At 37.8% G+C, this 19,743-nt stretch overlaps 1 protein-coding gene across 3 annotated transcripts; it reads right to left on the bottom strand.

Annotated features, from left to right (window-relative positions):
• Window positions 1–2,602: 2,602 nt before the first annotated feature.
• On the bottom strand, window positions 2,603–18,681 carry per1a (period circadian clock 1a). Of its 3 annotated transcripts, none has more exons than XM_043250289.1 (20): window positions 18,524–18,681; window positions 14,711–15,192; window positions 13,570–13,823; window positions 12,646–12,767; window positions 12,365–12,566; window positions 11,105–11,296; window positions 10,532–10,610; window positions 10,338–10,444; window positions 10,092–10,245; window positions 8,719–8,962; window positions 8,521–8,629; window positions 8,280–8,418; window positions 7,782–7,900; window positions 7,501–7,677; window positions 7,063–7,380; window positions 6,034–6,980; window positions 5,767–5,950; window positions 5,443–5,626; window positions 4,986–5,136; window positions 2,603–4,396 (listed from the first exon to the last, which is right to left on the bottom strand). In XM_043250289.1, the coding sequence occupies exons 2-20, from the start codon at window positions 15,013–15,015 to the stop codon at window positions 4,193–4,195; spliced, it is 4,191 nt and encodes a 1,396-aa protein (XP_043106224.1). In that variant the 5' UTR covers window positions 15,016–15,192; window positions 18,524–18,681; the 3' UTR covers window positions 2,603–4,192. The 3 variants fall into 3 exon arrangements, with proteins under 3 accessions (XP_043106224.1, XP_043106222.1, XP_043106223.1); XM_043250287.1 differs by having other exon boundaries at window positions 8,280–8,421; XM_043250288.1 differs by having other exon boundaries at window positions 8,280–8,421; window positions 14,711–15,260; window positions 18,524–18,679.
• Window positions 18,682–19,743: the final 1,062 nt, after the last annotated feature.

Here is a 19,743-nt window from a genome sequence, read left to right on the forward strand (position 1 = left end):
TATTATTTAACTTTTGTTTATTTTTGCTTCCAGTTTTAGACATTTTTGTACTTTCCAACGTTACTTTGATACATTTTTGCTCAATTTTGTTCAGTTCTATGTACATTAATATTTAGTCAATTACCATTCATCTAATTTATATTTGCAGATTGATTGTAATGAATTAAAAACATTTTTAATCGTTTTCATTTTATGTAACAATAGCAACACTGATTTCATGTTATTTGAGTCATGAAAGATGAGCTGAGCAAATTTCTGCAGTAAATCAACAACATGCTACAGATGCTGTCCACAGAGTCTGACTTGTATTAAACCCAGAACATTCCTTTTAAGATTAAAATGCACTTCTGGCTGTAATTGGGATAAGCGACCTCAGTCTCATGAACACGTTCATCCTATCTATCTGTGTCTGGTCAGAGTAAAGGGAATGAGTCACCTTTATGGTGTTCTGTAGCTCTGGCAGGGGCCTGTACAGGGAAACGTCCACATAAAACCTTCAGATAAAATATAAACCTCATAAAAGATCACAGCAGATCAGCAGAAGGACAGCATGAGGACATCGCGATTTAATTAATGAAAGATCTAAAGCTAGGCATCGTATGCGAAGTAGAGCCAGCAGCACTAAAGAAAATACATCCAAACTGTATCTTGGGCTAACTGTGTGTTGTGCTTGGCGTCTGGTTGCGTTTGTGTTCCCTGGGATGTGACTGGAGTTTGTGATGACAGACAACAACACAAGAATGTGGTGACGTGGGACTTTGCTGGGGGGGTGGAGGGAGCGTGAAGGGGGAGGGTGGTGTGAAGACCTGGAGGAAGGTCAAGAGTTTGAGAATCACTGCAAAAACAATCCATCAAAACGTATTCTTGGCAAAGAGACAACACAGAATTAGAGACTGGATGAGACTCAGTGGGGGACGTATCATTTATACACTGAGGTCTTGAAGTTCATGTTGGGGGTTTGCAATTCGGAGATATTTCACAATTACTTTTGGCAGTAAAACATGACTTTATAGATAAAACAATGATGAAAAATGTAGGAGTAGGCAGTTATGCAAGCTTGGTCTGAAATGTTAAACAAGGCTTGCTAATGAATTAAAGATTGCAGTCATTAATCCTCCATCGGTGCCGTGTTAAGCTGCACGTCTTCTGTGAAATGCAAAAGGAGATATTTTAAGGCACGTTCATGCTGCCGTTTTTATACAATAAAAATGAATGGAGATTGGTGAGGGGGACCTTCGTAATGGAAATGAAGCATCATAAAAGTAGATCGAATGGATTGTGTCCAAAATTTTAGCTGTCAAGTACAAAAAATATATATATAATCAAGTAAAATAATGAAAATAATAATATAAAATAAATAAAAATGTTTACTTATGACAAATATTGCAGTAATATTTTTGGTTTTATGGATTGAACTTAAATTCACAGTCAAAATGTGTAGTATGTCATATGGGGTTAAAATAACTCAAATATACAAATCATTAAGTGATGTTGTAACCTTTATTATTAAAAATGTGTTTTCACATTTAATATACTGAAACCACCATAGAAACACTTAACATTAACTAACATTAAAATAATACAAAAAAAAATATTTTAAAACTAAAAACCTCATCTACAACAAAATATTTAAAAAAATTGGAGATGTCAATTTCATGTTTCTAAGATTACTTTTTTATTTTAAAAAGGGTAAATGTAACCATATTTTACTACGAATGTATTTCTGAAATGTCCTGTTGCTGTTAACCAAACAGGTTTTTATCAATAAAATTATGATAATTCGCTTTTTCTGAAGGGCTCACACAATTGTTGTCATTATTCACTGAGAATTTAGACACTTTCAAATTTCATAAGCTCTTCAGAAACTGCATCAAAATTCAGGAACCAATGGTGTTTAGTGGTACTGCTGTATGGAAAAGAGCAGCATGAACAATCTTTAACATATCTCCATTAAAACAACATTTAATGGGTGACCCATTAAAAACCCAAACTCACAAAGAGTTTAAAAGGCTGATGATATGAATGAAACAGAACTGCACTTCAGAAGTGCCATCACTCATTACACAAACAGCTTGGGAGAAACATGCCGCTACAGTCATCTCCTGTCTCATTATGGTTTGAACAAACCCTCTATCACACAACGCCAACAACAAACAGCTCCTCGCTTCTCTTTTTCTACATCTCAGGTTTGTCGAAGGGGTCTGTGTAAATATTCAGAGATTAACTAAGAGTTTGGAGATATTTTACGGTTTTGCTCCTCTGGACAGTTTGAGATATGGAAACAGGAGTCATGAGACACTGTGAACTGCATTCTTGAGCTGAAGGAAAAAAGTCGGCAGAGAAAGTGGAATGCTCAGTCTTTCTCCTTATGTCGCCTCGCTCTGACACAAAAAACGCACAATTGTATCAACAGCTTGGGTTATGAAAACGGTTTGCGTTTGCTGGAAAACGAAGCCTTGAAAAATATTTGCTTTGGGTGAACATAATTCAAAGCGATGTGAAGGCAACTGTGGATGTTGCCAGATATGTCTCTACACCCTCTAGTGGCTACGCGGAACAATTCAGTCAAGTTAATTAAGAAAGACACAAAAGACTGACAAAACAAGGTTACTAAAAAACATTTATTTAGTTTCAAAGCAAAAAATAAAATTTACAAGCATGTTTAAGTAAAAATGATTGACTCAAGGTTTTGCAAATGTACAAAATCAATGTACAATTCTTGCACATTCAACAGAAGCTTTAAACAGAATAGTACTGCATGTAAACTGATTGGGCCTGTCTGCTTTCACAGAAAAGCTTTTGAAAAACCCTCGCAAATAAATCTGAGGGCAATGGGAAAAGGGAAGTACTTGTCTTGTTTTGTAATAAAAAAAAACAAAATCATTAACCTTGTTAATAATGCAGTCCTGCATTTGTTGTGGACCTAAACAAGACACTAGATGCTAAAAATAGTATCCTTGTGTTTCAATGGACAATACAATGAATCAGAAGGAACTTCAAGCTCAACCGGGAGGCTTTAATATTTAATATTTTATTGCTCTTGAAAATAAGGGCAAATGAACAACAGAGAGAACAAAATTCTCTGCTAGTCATTTATTTCCATGTTGTGTACTTAAAGGTATCAAAAGCTCTTTAAACCGTGTGCAGGGATGCAAAAATGCACACGTTAAAATACATATTATACATTAAAAAACATATCCAGCTGAATATGGACAAATAAATAATGTTTTAACACTACTAGTAAAGAATTGGGTTTGTGATGCTGACACCATGGACTGAAACATACTCAACATAAGTGCAACGCAAATGCTTTTAGCATATGATCTTAAATGCATGTCTAAGGCAGCAAAACCACAACATGAAATGAACAGCTTAGTTACTTTTACAGTAACTCGAAAAATACACAAATATGTACAATCTGACCACGACTTGCAATATTTTGGCAATTTATCTAGAAAATGTTTTTGGCCTATCATAATTATGTTCAACCGAACTACTTTGCGCTCTGGTGCCAGAGCCATTCTCGGCCAAGAGAAATAAAATTAAAAAAATCAACCGACTGTTCTTAAATTGCTCAATACGATTTTTAAAGACATTAACATTTGGCCAACACGGGGTTACAGGCTATCAAGGTTTCAGGGTCAGACTGGAATCTATTTTTCACATTAAAAATTTCCACGAATTGTGTGGAATGGTTAGAAAACCGACAGCCTAGAAACCCACACTGGAAAGAGCGTCAGTAAAAATTTCACATCTAACTTCAAATTTATGTGAAGTAAATTCCTTGTTGTCAAGCTGTCAATGATTCTATAAACCTGTAACGTGGTGCAATGAATAATTATGAAACGGTACATGTCGTAGGATAGATTACGCCACGCAGACTCACGAATAACCTGGAAACAGAACATAGTGCAACAACATACACAACATCTAGCAAGTGCAATAGTTTGACATTCAAAATGTGCTCTTTTCAGCTACCAAACTGAAAGGAAGCTTCTTCCTTTTATTATTCAGACGGCTGTATATTACACTACAAATTATTCATAATTTAAAAAAATATATTTAAAAGTGAGCCATTGATACCGATTATAAACCTTCCAACCCTTCAGCTTGGTCCTAAAAGAAAACGCAACCAATGATGGTCCGGCAGCCACACTGATGATGTCATTTCCACTTCCTCAATGGCCCACTTCTACGTGCTAGCAGGGGCATGATTGTCTCTTTGTTCATTATCTGATGAAGGGGGGCTCAAGGGAAAGGATGTTTCAACAGCGATAAGTTTATCTTGTTGTTTGGCCTCTTCTCTCAAAACCATGTTGAGATCCATCTCATGAAAGTCCAAATCGAACGGAGTAAGAACCGAGGAATCTGGGGGAGACTCGCATCCTGTGCACGACTATGGAGAAAAGAAAAAAAACTTGCTCGTAAGATACATAAAATAGCACTACTGCATGCTAGCATGTTGCAAAGCTTACAATACTCTACAACCGCATAAAAAGATTGAGTCAGTTTTTCTAAATATTGTTCAGTACCACTATTGGCCAGATTTACTAACTTGCCATTGAAGTTGCACTGTTAGGAGAACAGTAAAGAAATCAAGAATTATCTCTGAAAAAGAGTAATTTTTGCACCCGACCAATAAATTACACAACAATTTACTGGTATTTGTGCTATTAACGGCAAAAAAAAAAGTCTTAAAACAGGCAGTAATTGATGGTCATTATGGAAAAGATTTGGTTGCATCTAATATGCAAATTGTCAGTAAATCACTAATCGAATTTCCTTTTATGGAATTGCACTAATTTGCCCTGTTTAGTAAGCCTGCCAAGCTGCCCATATATATTTAGAGTGGAAGCAAGGCATACTGGGTAAAAGATACATGCAGTGAGAACTGCAACAGAATCTAGGCAGAGCTAGAAAGAAACATAATGTATCTACTTCCTTAAAGAGCCTCATTAATTTTTTTTTTGTTAAAAGCTACTTACTGTAACATTGATGGCCTTTGGTAGGCAGCCGGTTTGAATCCAAGGGTGGACCTGAGTTAACTCTTTCTTCTGCTCTTCAGTAAAGTGAGGCTGATGCTTCTGAACAGCTTTTAGGGCATCCCTGTCTTCTTTCAGTACTGATTCTCTGTCTCTGTACACACATACACAAATATTGATTAGTAAACTTTTGTGGCATAATTTGCGCTACGCATAAGTCTACTTCTTTTAGTTACACAAAATTGCTCAGTTTTATTCCCACCAAAATCACAAATAATAACCAACTAATTAAGGTCTTTGAACATGATTTTTGCTCATTGTAAATAAAAGGCAAAGGTGTCAGAACATGGTTGGAATTAAAAAGTTATCTTATATAGATTTCCAAAAGTTGTAGTTAAAACAATGCTGATATTCATGTAGGTTAGGTTAACAATACGGAATCTGGTGAAAATGGTCTTACTTGAGGGGAATCTGGTACGTCATCATGACTTTGTCATCTGTGTTCGCCATGAGGAGCCAGATGGGGTCCTGGAGCACAAACTTTATGAACTGTTCCCCTCCCAGATCTTTAGATCCTGGTTTATGATTGTGATCATTCTCTGATGAGTCAATGCTTCCAAAGTACTTGCTTGTATTGCTGCTCCCTGAGGTGAAAAAGTTTTTTAAAAATTTATGGAAAAAAACAACCAGTACATTTTGTTAGAATTTTTCTATTTACGTTCCATCACACAAATAAAGTCATATATAACTTTAAGAATAAAGAATACATGATTAAATTACTCACTAGTGCCACTTCCAGATGTGCTACACCCATTGGATCCAGATCCAGATCCAAATGACCCTGACCCTGATGATCCAGAACCTGAGGCGGCGGAGCCAGTGCCCGAGCGGGAGTCCTCCTGCAGCAGTAGGTCCAGCATGTCACTCGAGGTCGACATGGCATCCTGGTTGGACTCATTGACTTCGGGCTAAAGGAAGTTAACTCATAGTTAGCAAAGAAGCATGATAATGGAAAACAGCTTAATTTTTTAAAGGTCCTTCATATACTTACACTCTCATTGAGTTTGCCATCTTTGGGGTTGCTGCGATTGGTGGAATTTTGCACCACAGTTCCGCCCACTTGTGTACCACCACTGCCTGGAGGTGGAGTCTGTTGCATAGTGTCCGTTCTGTTGCTTTGCAATTCCTCAAGTTGTAAAAGATTGAGAGGGGAGGAGCATCGAGATTGAAACAGAGGAGATCCCGCCCCTTCCCTATCGCCAGCCTGTTGCCCAGTGGACTGGGGTGTGCTGGAGCGAGACTGCCCATGTGGGGCAGTATTAGTGTTTCCTGCTGGCACTGATGGAGAGTTGGGAAAAGCGTACAGTGGATTTGGGTTGTAGAATTGTTGGGGAATCATTGTAGGCATGGCAGGATTCACTTGGGATCCCAGTGGAGTGAACTGTCCCACTGCAGGATTGAATGATGGTAAACCAACAATAGTGGAAGGGAACTGGCCCAAGGGGTTCATCTGGGCAGGGAGTTGCCCACCGAGCTGCAAATTGACTGGGTTCAACTGTGGTCCTGGATTACCGGGTTGTGGAAACATATAGTTGGGCAACATGAAGGTCATGACTTGTGGCATCACTGAAGGAAAGCCTTGCATGGGGAATCTAGGAACTCCTGCCTGCAGGGAAGGATCTGTTCCCATTTGGGGCATCGAGAAAGGTGATGAAATGGGAAACATAGGCATGTAGCCTGGGGGAAAGGAGGCCATCATTGGAGCACCACTAGTCTGGGATGCCACAGATGGTGGCCAAGAGATGGAAGATTGCTGTACTGAGGAGAGGTTGGGTCTTACTGCTGCAGGATTGGATCCTCCATAGGGGCTAGATCCAGAGGGGGAGGGACTGTCTTGTGTGTTGCCATCTACTTGATGTTTCCGTCTTTTCCCACCTCTACCATGACGACGACTGCTGCTGTTGCCCACAGAAGGATAGTTCTGGGAGCTGTTGACTCCTAGATGACACAAGCCAAATATTAAGAGGCGAAGGTAAAGTAAGTCAGAGAAAAAATATCAACAACTATTCAAAGCTGTTACCTTTTGCACCAGGTGTAGATGAGTGTCTGCGCTGTGGCGGCCCACTGGGTTGGACCAGCCGCAGATGGCTGATGTCTCTGAAACGGTTGAGGAAAGCTTGCTCTTCTTGCTGGGTGTGTGCAGATAACACTGCCTTTGTGAGGCCCTTCCCGGCATTACCTCCACCTCTTCTCTCTTTCTCCTTTTCTTTCTCAGGAACAGCAGCTGTAGGGGACATGGCCTGCTGGGTGTTCACCGGCATGGGAGAGGTAATGGAAACAGGTGGGGCTGATGTGGAAGGGGTTGGGGTGGTTGGCGGCTCCTCCATTGTAACAATGTCTGGATATAGATCAAAGTAGATTGCTTGCTTTGAGTTTGCAAAGTCTGTAATTTTATGGAATTTAAGACAAACCATGCATATAGGTTAATCAAAACATAGCCTGGAAAAAGCATTCAGACCTGATTCAGGTGGCTTCTTGTCACCAACATGAACAATGGTGCTGCTGAAACTGCATTGGGAAGTGACCGAGACAACACTTTCAGCCTTACAGTGCAGAGCCAGAGGGGTTAGGGGGTGCGCTGGTGCCGCAGGAACAACCTTTGAGCCCTCAGTCACCACAAGAGTCTCTGCCATGTCTAAATGCAAGAGTGAATTTGAGTTCTTTACATTTAAACACAATGTACACAGTTATAAGATCACAGAATATGAATACTTTATACTTTAGCAATCCTTTACTGACCTTCAGTTGCTCCAGCCCCTTCCCTTTGTTTGTCATCATCAGAGGTAGAAGAGGTTGTACAGGAAGATGAGCCACATTTCCTCTTCACTGTGCCAGGGACATTAAAGCTCTCCAGATATCTGAACGAGAGTGAAATAATAACATAGTCAATATTAATACCCTAAATACAACCTATAAATAATTATTCAATCTTTATTTATTTTTGTCTCTTGAAATAACATAAATTGCAATAAACTAAAAATAAAGGCACATAAGAAATAGACTAAGAAAAGGTTAGTTCTCCAAAAAATTAATTCTGATCTTTGTTCATCTTTTAAACACAAATTAAGATATTGTTAACCCTGCATAGACAGCCACGCCACTAACATGTTCGAAAAAGGTAAGGAATAGTTAAAATAAAATAGTCCATGTGATATCAGTGGTTCAACCCCAATTTTATGAGGCTGCAAGAATACTTTTTGTGTGCACAGCACAGGTTTTTTTTTACCAAATACTCACCGTATGATGCTGTCCAGACAGTTGATCTGCTGGTATGAGTAGACGGTGGGCAGCTCCTTCCTCGGTGGACTGGACAGCGCTAAACTTGCCAGACCTTCTCTAGCAGTGACCTCTGCTGTGTCTGCTGCATTTGCCAGTACTTCTAACATATGACAGAAATCATTAGTCACTTAAAATGTGATAACAAACTTGTGACCTCAGGCTAAATAGTCAAAATTAATGAAATGTTAACAATGTTTACCTAAGCTACTCTGTTTGAGAGCTGGCGGACGATTTCGGGAATCAATGAAGACCTGCTGCCCGCTGGCCTTTACCATGTGCATGTCTTGACAAATCTGCTCAAACGTCATCTACAAATAAATAAAAGGGGGAAATAAGGGTTGATGCATTGCAAGTCATTGCATGTTTCTGGACTAAAAAATAGAGAAAACTTCCTTACTGGTTTTCTGGGCTTGATTTGGTCCTCAGAAGCATGTCCGTTACTCTCAGATGAGGAAGCGGCGCTTTGCTGGTGCTCATGTGAGCCACTGCTGCCCAGACTGCCGTACCCCTGTGAGCTGCTGGCATGAACGGGCTGCACCAGGAACTTGTGGATCAGCTCATTTAGCTGTGGCACATCTGGGGACATGGTTCTCACATCCCCGCCCTCCAGGGCTGTGAACACATCCTCATTCAGTGGACTTCTACAGAAAGGAAGCAATTGAAGACGAAGGTGTAGAATTTTTGCTCGTACTGAAAATTTGCAAGTCTTTTGGTTTGGCATACATGTGTATTGAACAAATGCAGCAATGTTTAAACCACTGCATGAGTGAAACTTGATTGGAAACTGTTTTCAAATTATGTCAATTGTTTTCAGGAAATTCAATAAACAATAAATTCTATTTTCTTTGATGTGGCACAATAGATCACTGTATAGGCGAATCATTTTTCATTAATATTTATCATTGATAATTATCATCATCCTCATCCTCTTCACTAATAGTTTTGACATGCAATGAACAATTCATGTCTCATGTAACTGTTCTGTCAGTGTTTTAACCAAGGAAAGATGTCAAAAAACAATTTGTAAACAAAATATCACGTAGCATTTCATTTAACATCAGTGTCCAAAGCTCATTAGTTCACTAGAGAAATTAACTCTAGAGAAGAGCATTTTGCTAAATATTTAACTATACATTCATTATACTTCACTTTAACTGTTATATCACCACTATAATCATGTCTTAATTAGGCCATTTAAAATATATAAGTTATAACAGCCTCTGTAAATGAACATATCCCAACAACAAATAGAAATGTTATAATTTAGAAGTGAATTTAAAAAATGCATTATGTGCATTTTACATGTTTGCATACTAAAGTTGAGTGTTGATTATTATATTAAAAAAATAAATAATACTTATATTTAAGTTTGGGCGCTGTTTTTATGGTAATCTTATATTAATGTGATAGTTTAGAACATAAGCTAAGGTACATTTTTATTTTTATATATATATATATATATATATATATAATATATATATATATATATATTATATATAAATATATATATATATATAAAATTATATTTTAATTTATTAAAAGAAACTGCAGTTTCTTCTGTATACCGGTTTGATTTAATAAAAAAAAAGTATGTCACTGTACCGAAAACACTGAACAGTGATATCAAACCAAACAACATACTGAACCATCATGTTACATTCCTATTTTAAAGTAGATTTCAGTTTCAGCTCATGAGCATGTCATGAACATAAAGGTTTAGCTATGCATTTTTTTGCTAATATGTTTGCTTTATGAAGCGCATCCACTTACGTTCGAACTTTGTGGCGTCCCACTATGAAAGCCACCTTCCTGCTCCAGGGGTTGATGAAGGACGACCAGCTGGTGTCAAGAGTCAAGTACTCCCCGCTTCGTGCACGCATGCGCAGAGGCGAGTGGTCGAACGGCTGCCCTGCAAACTGGAGAACTGATGAAGAGAAGACGGAAACTAGATCAATGAGTTCTTCGACACAAACTTTCACCGTTGAACGCTGCACATATCCAGAATGATTGACTCACTTTTTTTGTGGATGGCCACCATAAGAAGTCTGTCTTCTGGATGCAGGTAAACAAGCACCGGCTTCCCAACCAAGTCCTGAGGCAAGTAACCTAATAATGGCACTGCCCTAAGATTGAGAGCAAAGAAGGTTTAAGCAACCGTTCCAAAAAAACATGGATGAATGCGTAACATAGCTCTAGGTAAAATTGCGAACCTTTCATCAATTTCCTGGAACAGACAGTTTGGGGTGTGACTGGTGGTAAAAATTCTCTTATCTGCTGGGATGCGAGGTGCTGTTATGGAAAAAAAAAACACGGAAGCACATATAAACAGACAAAAAAAAACAACAAAATGCAAATTGTGGTTAATTAAGCGTTAGTATTACACTTACATAAGGGTGAATTTTCAATTATATGCACGTTTGACCGGTAATTACAGACGCCAAGAGTAGTCTCAGTAATTTAAGAGACATATTAAACAATTTCAAAGCAATTATAATCTATTCTTAACAGATGAAACCGACCAGTTTCTCGTCAACATGTATATTATTTGTGCTAAGATTATAGTTTCATAACCATGAGACCATTTCAGAAACGGTGCGCTGTACAAAAACGGCATTTATATAACATGCTATAACTAGTCCTGAAAAAAAAACGTTCTTTAAATAAAACATTAACATTAACTTTAAATAAAAAACTATTCATTTTCCTTTCTTTTTAAGTGAAATCCTACTGATTCCAAACTTTTGAATGGCAAAATATTTGACACTGAGATAGTCTTGTTTTACCCTCATAGCCGGAGTGAACTCTTTCAGCGATAAGGAGGCAGCAGGGCTCAGGTTGGGACGTGTCGGAGTCCCTCAGGGTGAGCTGATATGGTGTAAGACGGAAGGGGTAATACTTCACTTCTCCATCGCTGTCCCTACCTCTGCTGATCCGACAAAACATTGACTTTTCCTCTGCACAGTCCACCTGTGAGGCTGCACACAAATAAGGGCTTTAATACTTTTTTAACCAGCATACATTTGGGCTAACTTTTAAGAAACTACATTCTTTAAATTCTTTTCCATTAAAGCGCATCCTAAATAGTTGAATTTGAAGATGTATGCCTGAAAAGGCATGAAAACTGTCATTATTGTGCCGGACCTTACTGAATATGCATCTGTAGCAGTTTCCCTTTCAGACACAAAATTTACTAATGTTTATGTTTGTCAAATTACTTATATTTGGTCCATTACTTTACGTTAGATATGAAACTGATTTTAGACAGTATTCGGAGGCAGCATAATGGCTTAATGAGTTTTGGTGACAACAAAATAAATATATTTATTTACTATAATAGTGCTGTTTCTCTCTAGGTTTCTCTCTACAAGGTACCTCAGTAGACAGGAAGCGATGCAGAATTTGTATTTAGATATTACTTTATGCTTTTATCTCTTGAAATGCTGTCTCTGTAAACCTATATAATTAAGCTACAACACATAATTTGAAAAATTTGCATTACGCCCCTACATATTTGTTAATGCACTCCTAAATTTTTATAATGTAGGAACATATGGGCTCTTCGGGAAAAAGGTACGTTTTAAGCCCTGGAGCAACAGTGCTGTGTCAGTGTCCATCAGACCCTTATTTTAAACTTTTTTTTTTTTTTTTTTTTTTTTTTTTTTTTTTTTTACAAATTTCTTTGTAGTTAATGCTTATTTTATTACCATTTTGTTGGCGCAATATACAACAGGGGCTTTATTTAGAAAATTCTTATCAGTTACCGATTCAGTTCGGTACCAATAATGATATAAAAAAATGACACATTGCACTTATAAAACACATCTTTGTGGGACTCAACTTTGGACCAACGGAATTTCAGTACTACACCTATAAAACATTATACCTCAAAAATACACACCCATCAAAATATCTATAAATGTGCCAAAATAAACAGCTGAGGACATGTGCGCAGAAGTTATATACCCGTCTATGGCGAATAAAACTATCTGTAACTGATTTACAAGTTATTTCTGCTTTGTTGCTATATTTACACATCCACATACTAGTGCCTGCGCAGGAGGACCATGGCGGCAGGTGACATGGAGCGGTGCTGCTGTAAAATGTGCTGACGTCCTGAGGTGCGAGCAGCTCCGAAAAAACTGCTCCCTGCAGCCTCTCGGGTTTACAGCGCAGCAGAGAGGCCGCCTGGGATGAGATGTACACCACTTTACCAGAGAGGAACGACACTGCCACAGAGAACGTGTCCTGAAACAAAACAAAGAAAGAATGAATGCTTCTGACTCATAGCCTGATGCGTAAGAGTCGGTAACCTGTCCGGTCATACCGTGTTTTGAAGGGTGTACTCCGATGTAATGTTGTCCAGCTCTTCTATAGTGAACGACGACAAATCCAAACAACACCCATGACTTTCTTCCACGCTCCACTGATGGTAGTATTCTTGATTAGCTGCAAAAAAACACAACACACCTTTTGATTGGCGCGCACACATGCTTGTACAAAGAGATGCAATTAAAAAAGATTACTCCACCCCATAATGAACATTTTGTCATTAATCACTTACCCCCACGTTGTTCCAAACCTGTAAAAGCTTTCTTTGGTCTTTGATACACGGGAGGTTTGTGACTGTCCCAAATAAATAACACTGTCAAGGACCAGAAAAGTTTACATTATCTGACATTATCAGAATAGTCCATCTGCCATCAGTGAATCAACCGTAATGTTATGAAGTGACGAGAATAATTGTTGCATAGCAAAAAAAACTAAATAACGAGTTTATTCAACTAATTTGGCACTGTGACGTCATTATGGAGAGCATCCGTACGCTCTTCTCTGTCAGTCGTTACACTGTTGGCACTGTTTTCATTCAAATCAAAGTGTAATTACATGTCGAAAATGTATCTTTGCGTCAAAGCTGACACAGAAGAGTGTACGCGATTTGCACGCAGCGATATTCTAGCAATAGAGTGTCGCTAAAGTGCCCAATTTGTTGAATGAAGTCTGTATTTTTGTTGTCTTTGAGTACAAAAAAAATTCTCTTTGCTTCATAAGGGTTGAACCACTGATGGCAGATGAACTACTCCGAGGATCCCTTTTATACTTTTCTGGACCTAGACAGTGTTATTTACCTGGCAGTCAATGGGACGGTCACAAGCCTCTTGGTTTAAGACAAAGAAATCTTTTTATAAGTTTGGAACAACATGGGATAAATTAACCCTTTAATCCTGTAAGTTTAGATTTTTCTACTCACCCCTCACTTGTTTGACACAGCTAAGTGCATACTGCAAGGACGCGAGGGTGCTTGATCGGCCTTTCCTGCGCCAATCTGGCGGCATGCGGGTCTTTAGCTCACGCAGAGCCTTCAGCAGCTCCCGCTGGGTCTGCAGTCGGGCCGGCTGGTCACCGCTGGACACTTGAGACGTGGCCTGATCCTGCTCCGAGCTGCCACTCAAAAGACTGTACGATACAGAGCTGCTAGGCGGAGAGGGACTGTTTCCGTTTGAGCTGAGGAGAGACATTTTAAAGGTTGATATAAGCCAGTATTTCTGATATACTTGAATTACTATTTGAGATTTTAAAATCAAACTTTTAAAATGTCTATATGATTTGGGAGCTGATACCGATTCCGACCGCTTATATCAGCCAAAATGGCACAGTTATTGTCCGATAATCTCAAAATAAGCTTGAACAAAAATCAGTCATGTTACTAAACAGTGCTGCATTTACAATTACATGTAATTTAACATCTCCACCAAGCAAGGCATCATCATGCTAACGCCTCAACCGGTACAAAATAAAACAAAATGTACCAAGCTAGCCCAAACTCCCATAACTGGTTTATTAAATTGAACGTGAAAGCTATTTTTAGGTCAAAACTCCTCGGGCAGACATTGTTCATCTTTTTGCTGATCAAAGTGGTTCAAAGAGAAGTAACACAGGTTTACACATATACATTTGGGCAAGATTTGTTCTGTAAATATGTATACCCACAGTTTTTTTTTAAACCTCTTATGTTCACCAAGGCTGTGAAATAATATTACATTTTAAAAAATGACCTTTTTTCTATTAAGCTTTAAAATACAATATATTGCTGTCATCCAAAGCTGAATTATTCTAGTCATTACTCCAGTCTTCAGTGTCACATGAGCCTCCAGAAATCATTGTAATAAGCTGATTATTGCTCAAGAAACCTTTGTTTTATTATTATTTTTGTTATGCTATTTTAGCATAATTTTCCAGATTCTCTGATAAACAGTTCAAAAGTACATTTATAACATTTAAAGCTTGCTGAATAAACGTATAATTTGCTTGAATCAAACTTCTTGAATGGCAGTGTATACATATTCAACTTATGGTGGTTTAAAAGTCACGGTAAATAGATAATCACATACCTCTTGCTTTCCGTAGTCTCTGTGGTTGATCCCTTTCCATGGTGGGAGCTGCAGGTGGACGCTTCCCGTCCCATGTGTCCTTCACTCTCTCTCTCGGCCGAGTCATTCCCGCTGGAGTGGGCATCCGTGTCATCCGAGTGCGTCGGCCGGGCCGCCGTGGAGATGTCCAGCCCGGGACAAACGGCCTGGCTGTCGGTCATTCTGGGAGAAGCGTTACTGTGGGTTTCCCCCTCATCTTTATGTGATGTTCCCTTCCCAGTAAGAGTGCCGCAGGTCAACGGTGTTTGGAAGTTGTCATTACTCATAATTAAGGAGAATAAGCGTATATATCACATCTGTCTTGTGCATCTGTAAAGGAGCTTCTGACACAGCAGGGCATGGGATGTTCTCGGTTATCCTGAATATCTGTCGCGCTAAAACATTTTTCGTTGTCCGTTTGACCTGGATGTATCTGATTAATAGTCCTTAAAGTTGAAAGCCGTCTGGTGGGAAACAATAATGAAAACTGGATGAGCAACAGGAACTGGAAATATGAAGAGACTCTAAGGATCTGCACACAGAGAACAGTGAAGAGCAGTTCTGAAATTTAGTGCTGAGTTTATATCCTGGCCTATGAGGACATTAAAGACCACACTGATAAACAGCAAATTTTGCAATTGAACTAAACTTTAACTTTAAAATGTGCTATACATGACATTATATAGCTTTTTTACCATATTTTGTGTATATGCATTTACATACAGACACACACACACACACACACACACACACACACACACACACACACACACATATATTTGTATGTAAATTTTTTATTTCATGTTTTTTTAATTATTTTATAATCAATTGACATGATCATTTTATAATTATTAGTCATTCATATGATTTATTATTTGATCATTTTTATCATTTGATTACTTTTTATCATTTAAGCTTTGTTTATTTGTTCATTTATTACGTTTCTATATTTTAGATTTCGTATCACGCTTCGTCATTGCTCAATCTCATGCTTTCATTAACCATTCATTCTGTCTGTATGAATAAGAGATATGGGGAATGTTTATGGAAGCCCAAGGTTTATGGGATGTTGCTTTGAAGCATTTTTGGCATAACAGAGCATGTTGAATTTTGTGCTGCTCAGACGAAGTACGCAACATACGCAACTAAGATAAATATACTCTTGATACCTTTTAACATTTTAACTAAATATTTACTTACGTTTACAATGCTTTTGGGAAATGCAGCCCAGGGCCACACACATATATAAGTGTGTGTGTGTCATAGACTGTAAAAACAGATGGACGACGCAACTCTACTTTCTTCCACTATAGAAAGTCAAAATATTTTCAGTATTGCCTCTGACATCTTGTTAAAATTACGTAATTTGAAGACAGAGTCTGCGCAGTAGAAATTGTGTAATTTGATTTTAGTTTGTCTCACGTCCCATTAAATTACATGAAGAGGGCAGGGTTTATGACCTACACTGCAGCCAGTCACTTCAGGGTGTTCAAGACATGATGGCTTCACTTTATAAGACTTGTGTGGCACACTTGATATAAAGAGATGTATATATGTATAGTTACATATATGGACATGGACAGATACGGATGCTTTATGTTTATTATTAGTGAAACCATAGTTAACACAGAGCATGGAGACTGGACATGTTTCAAAGGTCATAGATGTTTTTCAAAGAACTTGTTCATGTTTATTACACACATAAAAGAGAACATAGAAGTAGCAGGTTCCCTTTACTTCTCTTTATTTGCCCAGAGCAATTGACTTAGACAGGCCTGTTTACATTTTCACACTACACTTCTTCTGAACATTTATTATTTTTTATTACATTTGTATGGCTCTCTTTGCTCATATGCTGTATTTTCATGCGGCTAAATTCTCAATAAAACTCAATAAAGCTCACACTCACATAACGCAGCATAGATCTATTATAACGAAAAACATATAGTCTTTACGAAAAATATGTTGTTTTATTTTGATAATCAATTAGTTGGCAGATTATTAGTAATTTTTTTTGATTAATTGATTAATATATAAGAAAACACAAATATTCTAGGAATCTGTTAAAATAATTATTTAATTCTAACAATTTTATTGTAATTTACTGGGCAAATAACAAACTAGGTTGGCTAGTATTTATTCACATAATAACAATGACCTTCCATGCCTTTCATAACATCTTACATTGTTTGGGTAGGCAGATTTTTGATTGTAACTGGGTATCTGAAAAAACGTGATAAAGTGTTTGACTATCTTTTCTGCCTTCTTTCTTAAATACTGTTCCTAAAGAGCTTACACATATTGGAGGACTAAAAAAATACAACAAGGCTAAATCACCAAATACTGCTGGTTTAGTCACAGTGGCCAAAACCTTACATAATTTATATAAATTATTAATAAAATGTAAATCATTTTTTTTCGTAAATTTGTAAAACACTGTAATGAATATAGTTCAAATCTCTACATTAAAATAATAATAATAAATGCAATTCTATTTGTAATTCTATTCTGTAATTCAGAATTATACGCCTTTACAGTTCCTACTCTCATAAAATATGTGCACTAGAGAATGACCAAATCTTAATTGAAGATTTAACAAAAGATATTTCAGCACAATAAATGTTTTTGCGCTCAGTCTTAATTGTTTCTTCTGTGTTGTTCATCCATCTGATACAATTGCGTGCACTCAATAAAGATTTACTATCAGGTATGATGGAAATGGAAATGCTTGCGCAAAATTGTCACGCTTACAGACATGGATATGATTGCACATTTTTTTATGTTAAGTAAATAATTGTCATGTTTTGGGCAGCTTAGATCACATATTAAAAAAAAAACTTGCTAAAGAGATCACTAAGTTGAAAAAGAAATTAAAACCCTTAAAATAAATGTGCATTAACGTGTTAATTTTGACATTCCTAAAATACACACACACACACACATATATATATATATATATATATATATATATATATATATATATATATATATATATATATATATATACATGCTTGCACACACACACACACACACACACACACACATATGATACTATAGGATACAAAAGAAAAATAACGACCAAAAAGATCTGAACATGATCTGAAAAAATTGGTAGGATTTCCCCTCCTGATGTATTGTTGTTTTTTTATCTGTTTTTCTTAGCCTGACTAGTTTCGGTTTTATTGCATATACCACTTCAGTGCATCTTGCATTAAGCAGTATGCTTTATAGAATAACACTATTCATTTATAAGTTAAAAAAGAAAGTTTTAAATCTATTAAATCCTGTTTTTTTTTAACATAATCATCATGCTGGAGACTCTGTCGTCCAGTCCTTTACCTATGATCTGACTGTAATTCATGTGAATAACAGAACAGGTTTGAGTTGAACGCGAGCCCTCTATCTGTAGACCTGCGCAATTACTGACGTCACACAAACACTGAAAATGAGAAGTATTTTCATACAGCCATCCGCATTACATATTTACAACAGTCAAATTGTTATCAAATATACTCTAATATAATACAGTCAAGGGACCACGCAAAGTGCCTTATATACAATGGCCATCCCAACAGCTCACCCCTGTATTGAATCTGTATTTCCATAAAATGTTTTTTTTTTTTTTTAACCTATGATTAAAGATCATGAGGAAATAACAACAAAATCGACGAAAAGCTACATGTTTAAAAGTTTCACGCATTTCATTTGACAACTACAGACTCAAATGTCATTCACACCTACGAAGACTACGACAGCACTGATCCAACTATTAGGACAAAATGCAGCTTTTCTTACCTTACAAAAGCCTCCCGGCTGCTCCGAAGTGAAGTTTTCTTTTCCGAGCTTGCATACGGATAGACGCGTGTGCAACACTGTAGTTCAGTACTGAATCTCGGGTCTTGTCTGACACTAACCCGTGTACGCACACCATCATTCTTGCTTTGGGAACAAATTTCACGTGTATCCAGCAACTCCCGAAACCGTCTCTCATTGGCTCCTAACCCGCCTTCGCCCCGCCCACCGCGCGTAAACCACGCCCGTCAACGAGAAACTCGCGCTGCTATTGGACACGTGGGCAGGGCTACGACTGCTCTACGCTCCTTTGTCACGTTGAAGGGAAGCCTGCATCTAAACCGTGTGGACGTGAGAGAACGACGAGACCTAATTTACCCTTAACCCAACCGTATTACTTGCTATAGAGACGCATAGTTAATTTTGCTTATACCATACGAGACTTAATCCGCTGGGTTTTTTAATCAAAGTCAAATAAACAAGGCTGCGATTCTGAGAATGATTAGGCGTGCATCGTTAAAATGCTACCGTTTGTAACCTGCGAGTCTTTTTCGGCGGTTACACGTTCAGCGCACTCGGTGGGAGTCGCCCCGTTCCTCGTGTTTTGAACACAAAGCGTGTCCGTCCACCTGCCGTTGACACATGAGGGCGTGTAATCTCCGTCTCATGACCGCCTCCCTCCGTTCTGTGCTCGCGGTGTGTGAGTAGATCACAGCTGGACACATCTGTGGACGATGTGTGTTTGTCGTTTGATCGCGTTGAGCGCACGGCCACCGTAGGCTGCATGACAAGACGTTATTATTTAGAAAAATACAATATTATTTTTAACTATGATTTCACATTTGACCAGTGTTTAGGCTGACTTAAAAGACTTTGGACATCGCTTTCAAAAATGTAGGGCGGTGCCGTATTTTTTTTTTTTTATAAATGTGGCATCAGATGGCAATAGCACAAGATAATAGACTAGTCAGCGGTCATAAACCCTGTCCCTGACTGAGTGCTAACTTTTTACATCACCCTGAAGATGGTATCTTATGATAATAAACAGTTAACTATATATATGCAGGTTTGCACCAATATGTGATGTCTGTTTTAAAGCAAATAAAAGTTGAGATTATGGCATTAAAAAGTCGAGTATGCCATAAAAATGCATAATAAACACTTTTTTATTATTCTTTGTCTTGTAATTTCAACTTGTTTTTTATTACTTTTGTCATATTTGT

This window comes from Puntigrus tetrazona, chromosome 10 (genome assembly GCF_018831695.1).
Source record: "Puntigrus tetrazona isolate hp1 chromosome 10, ASM1883169v1, whole genome shotgun sequence".
Taxonomy (NCBI): Eukaryota; Metazoa; Chordata; class Actinopteri; order Cypriniformes; family Cyprinidae; genus Puntigrus; species Puntigrus tetrazona.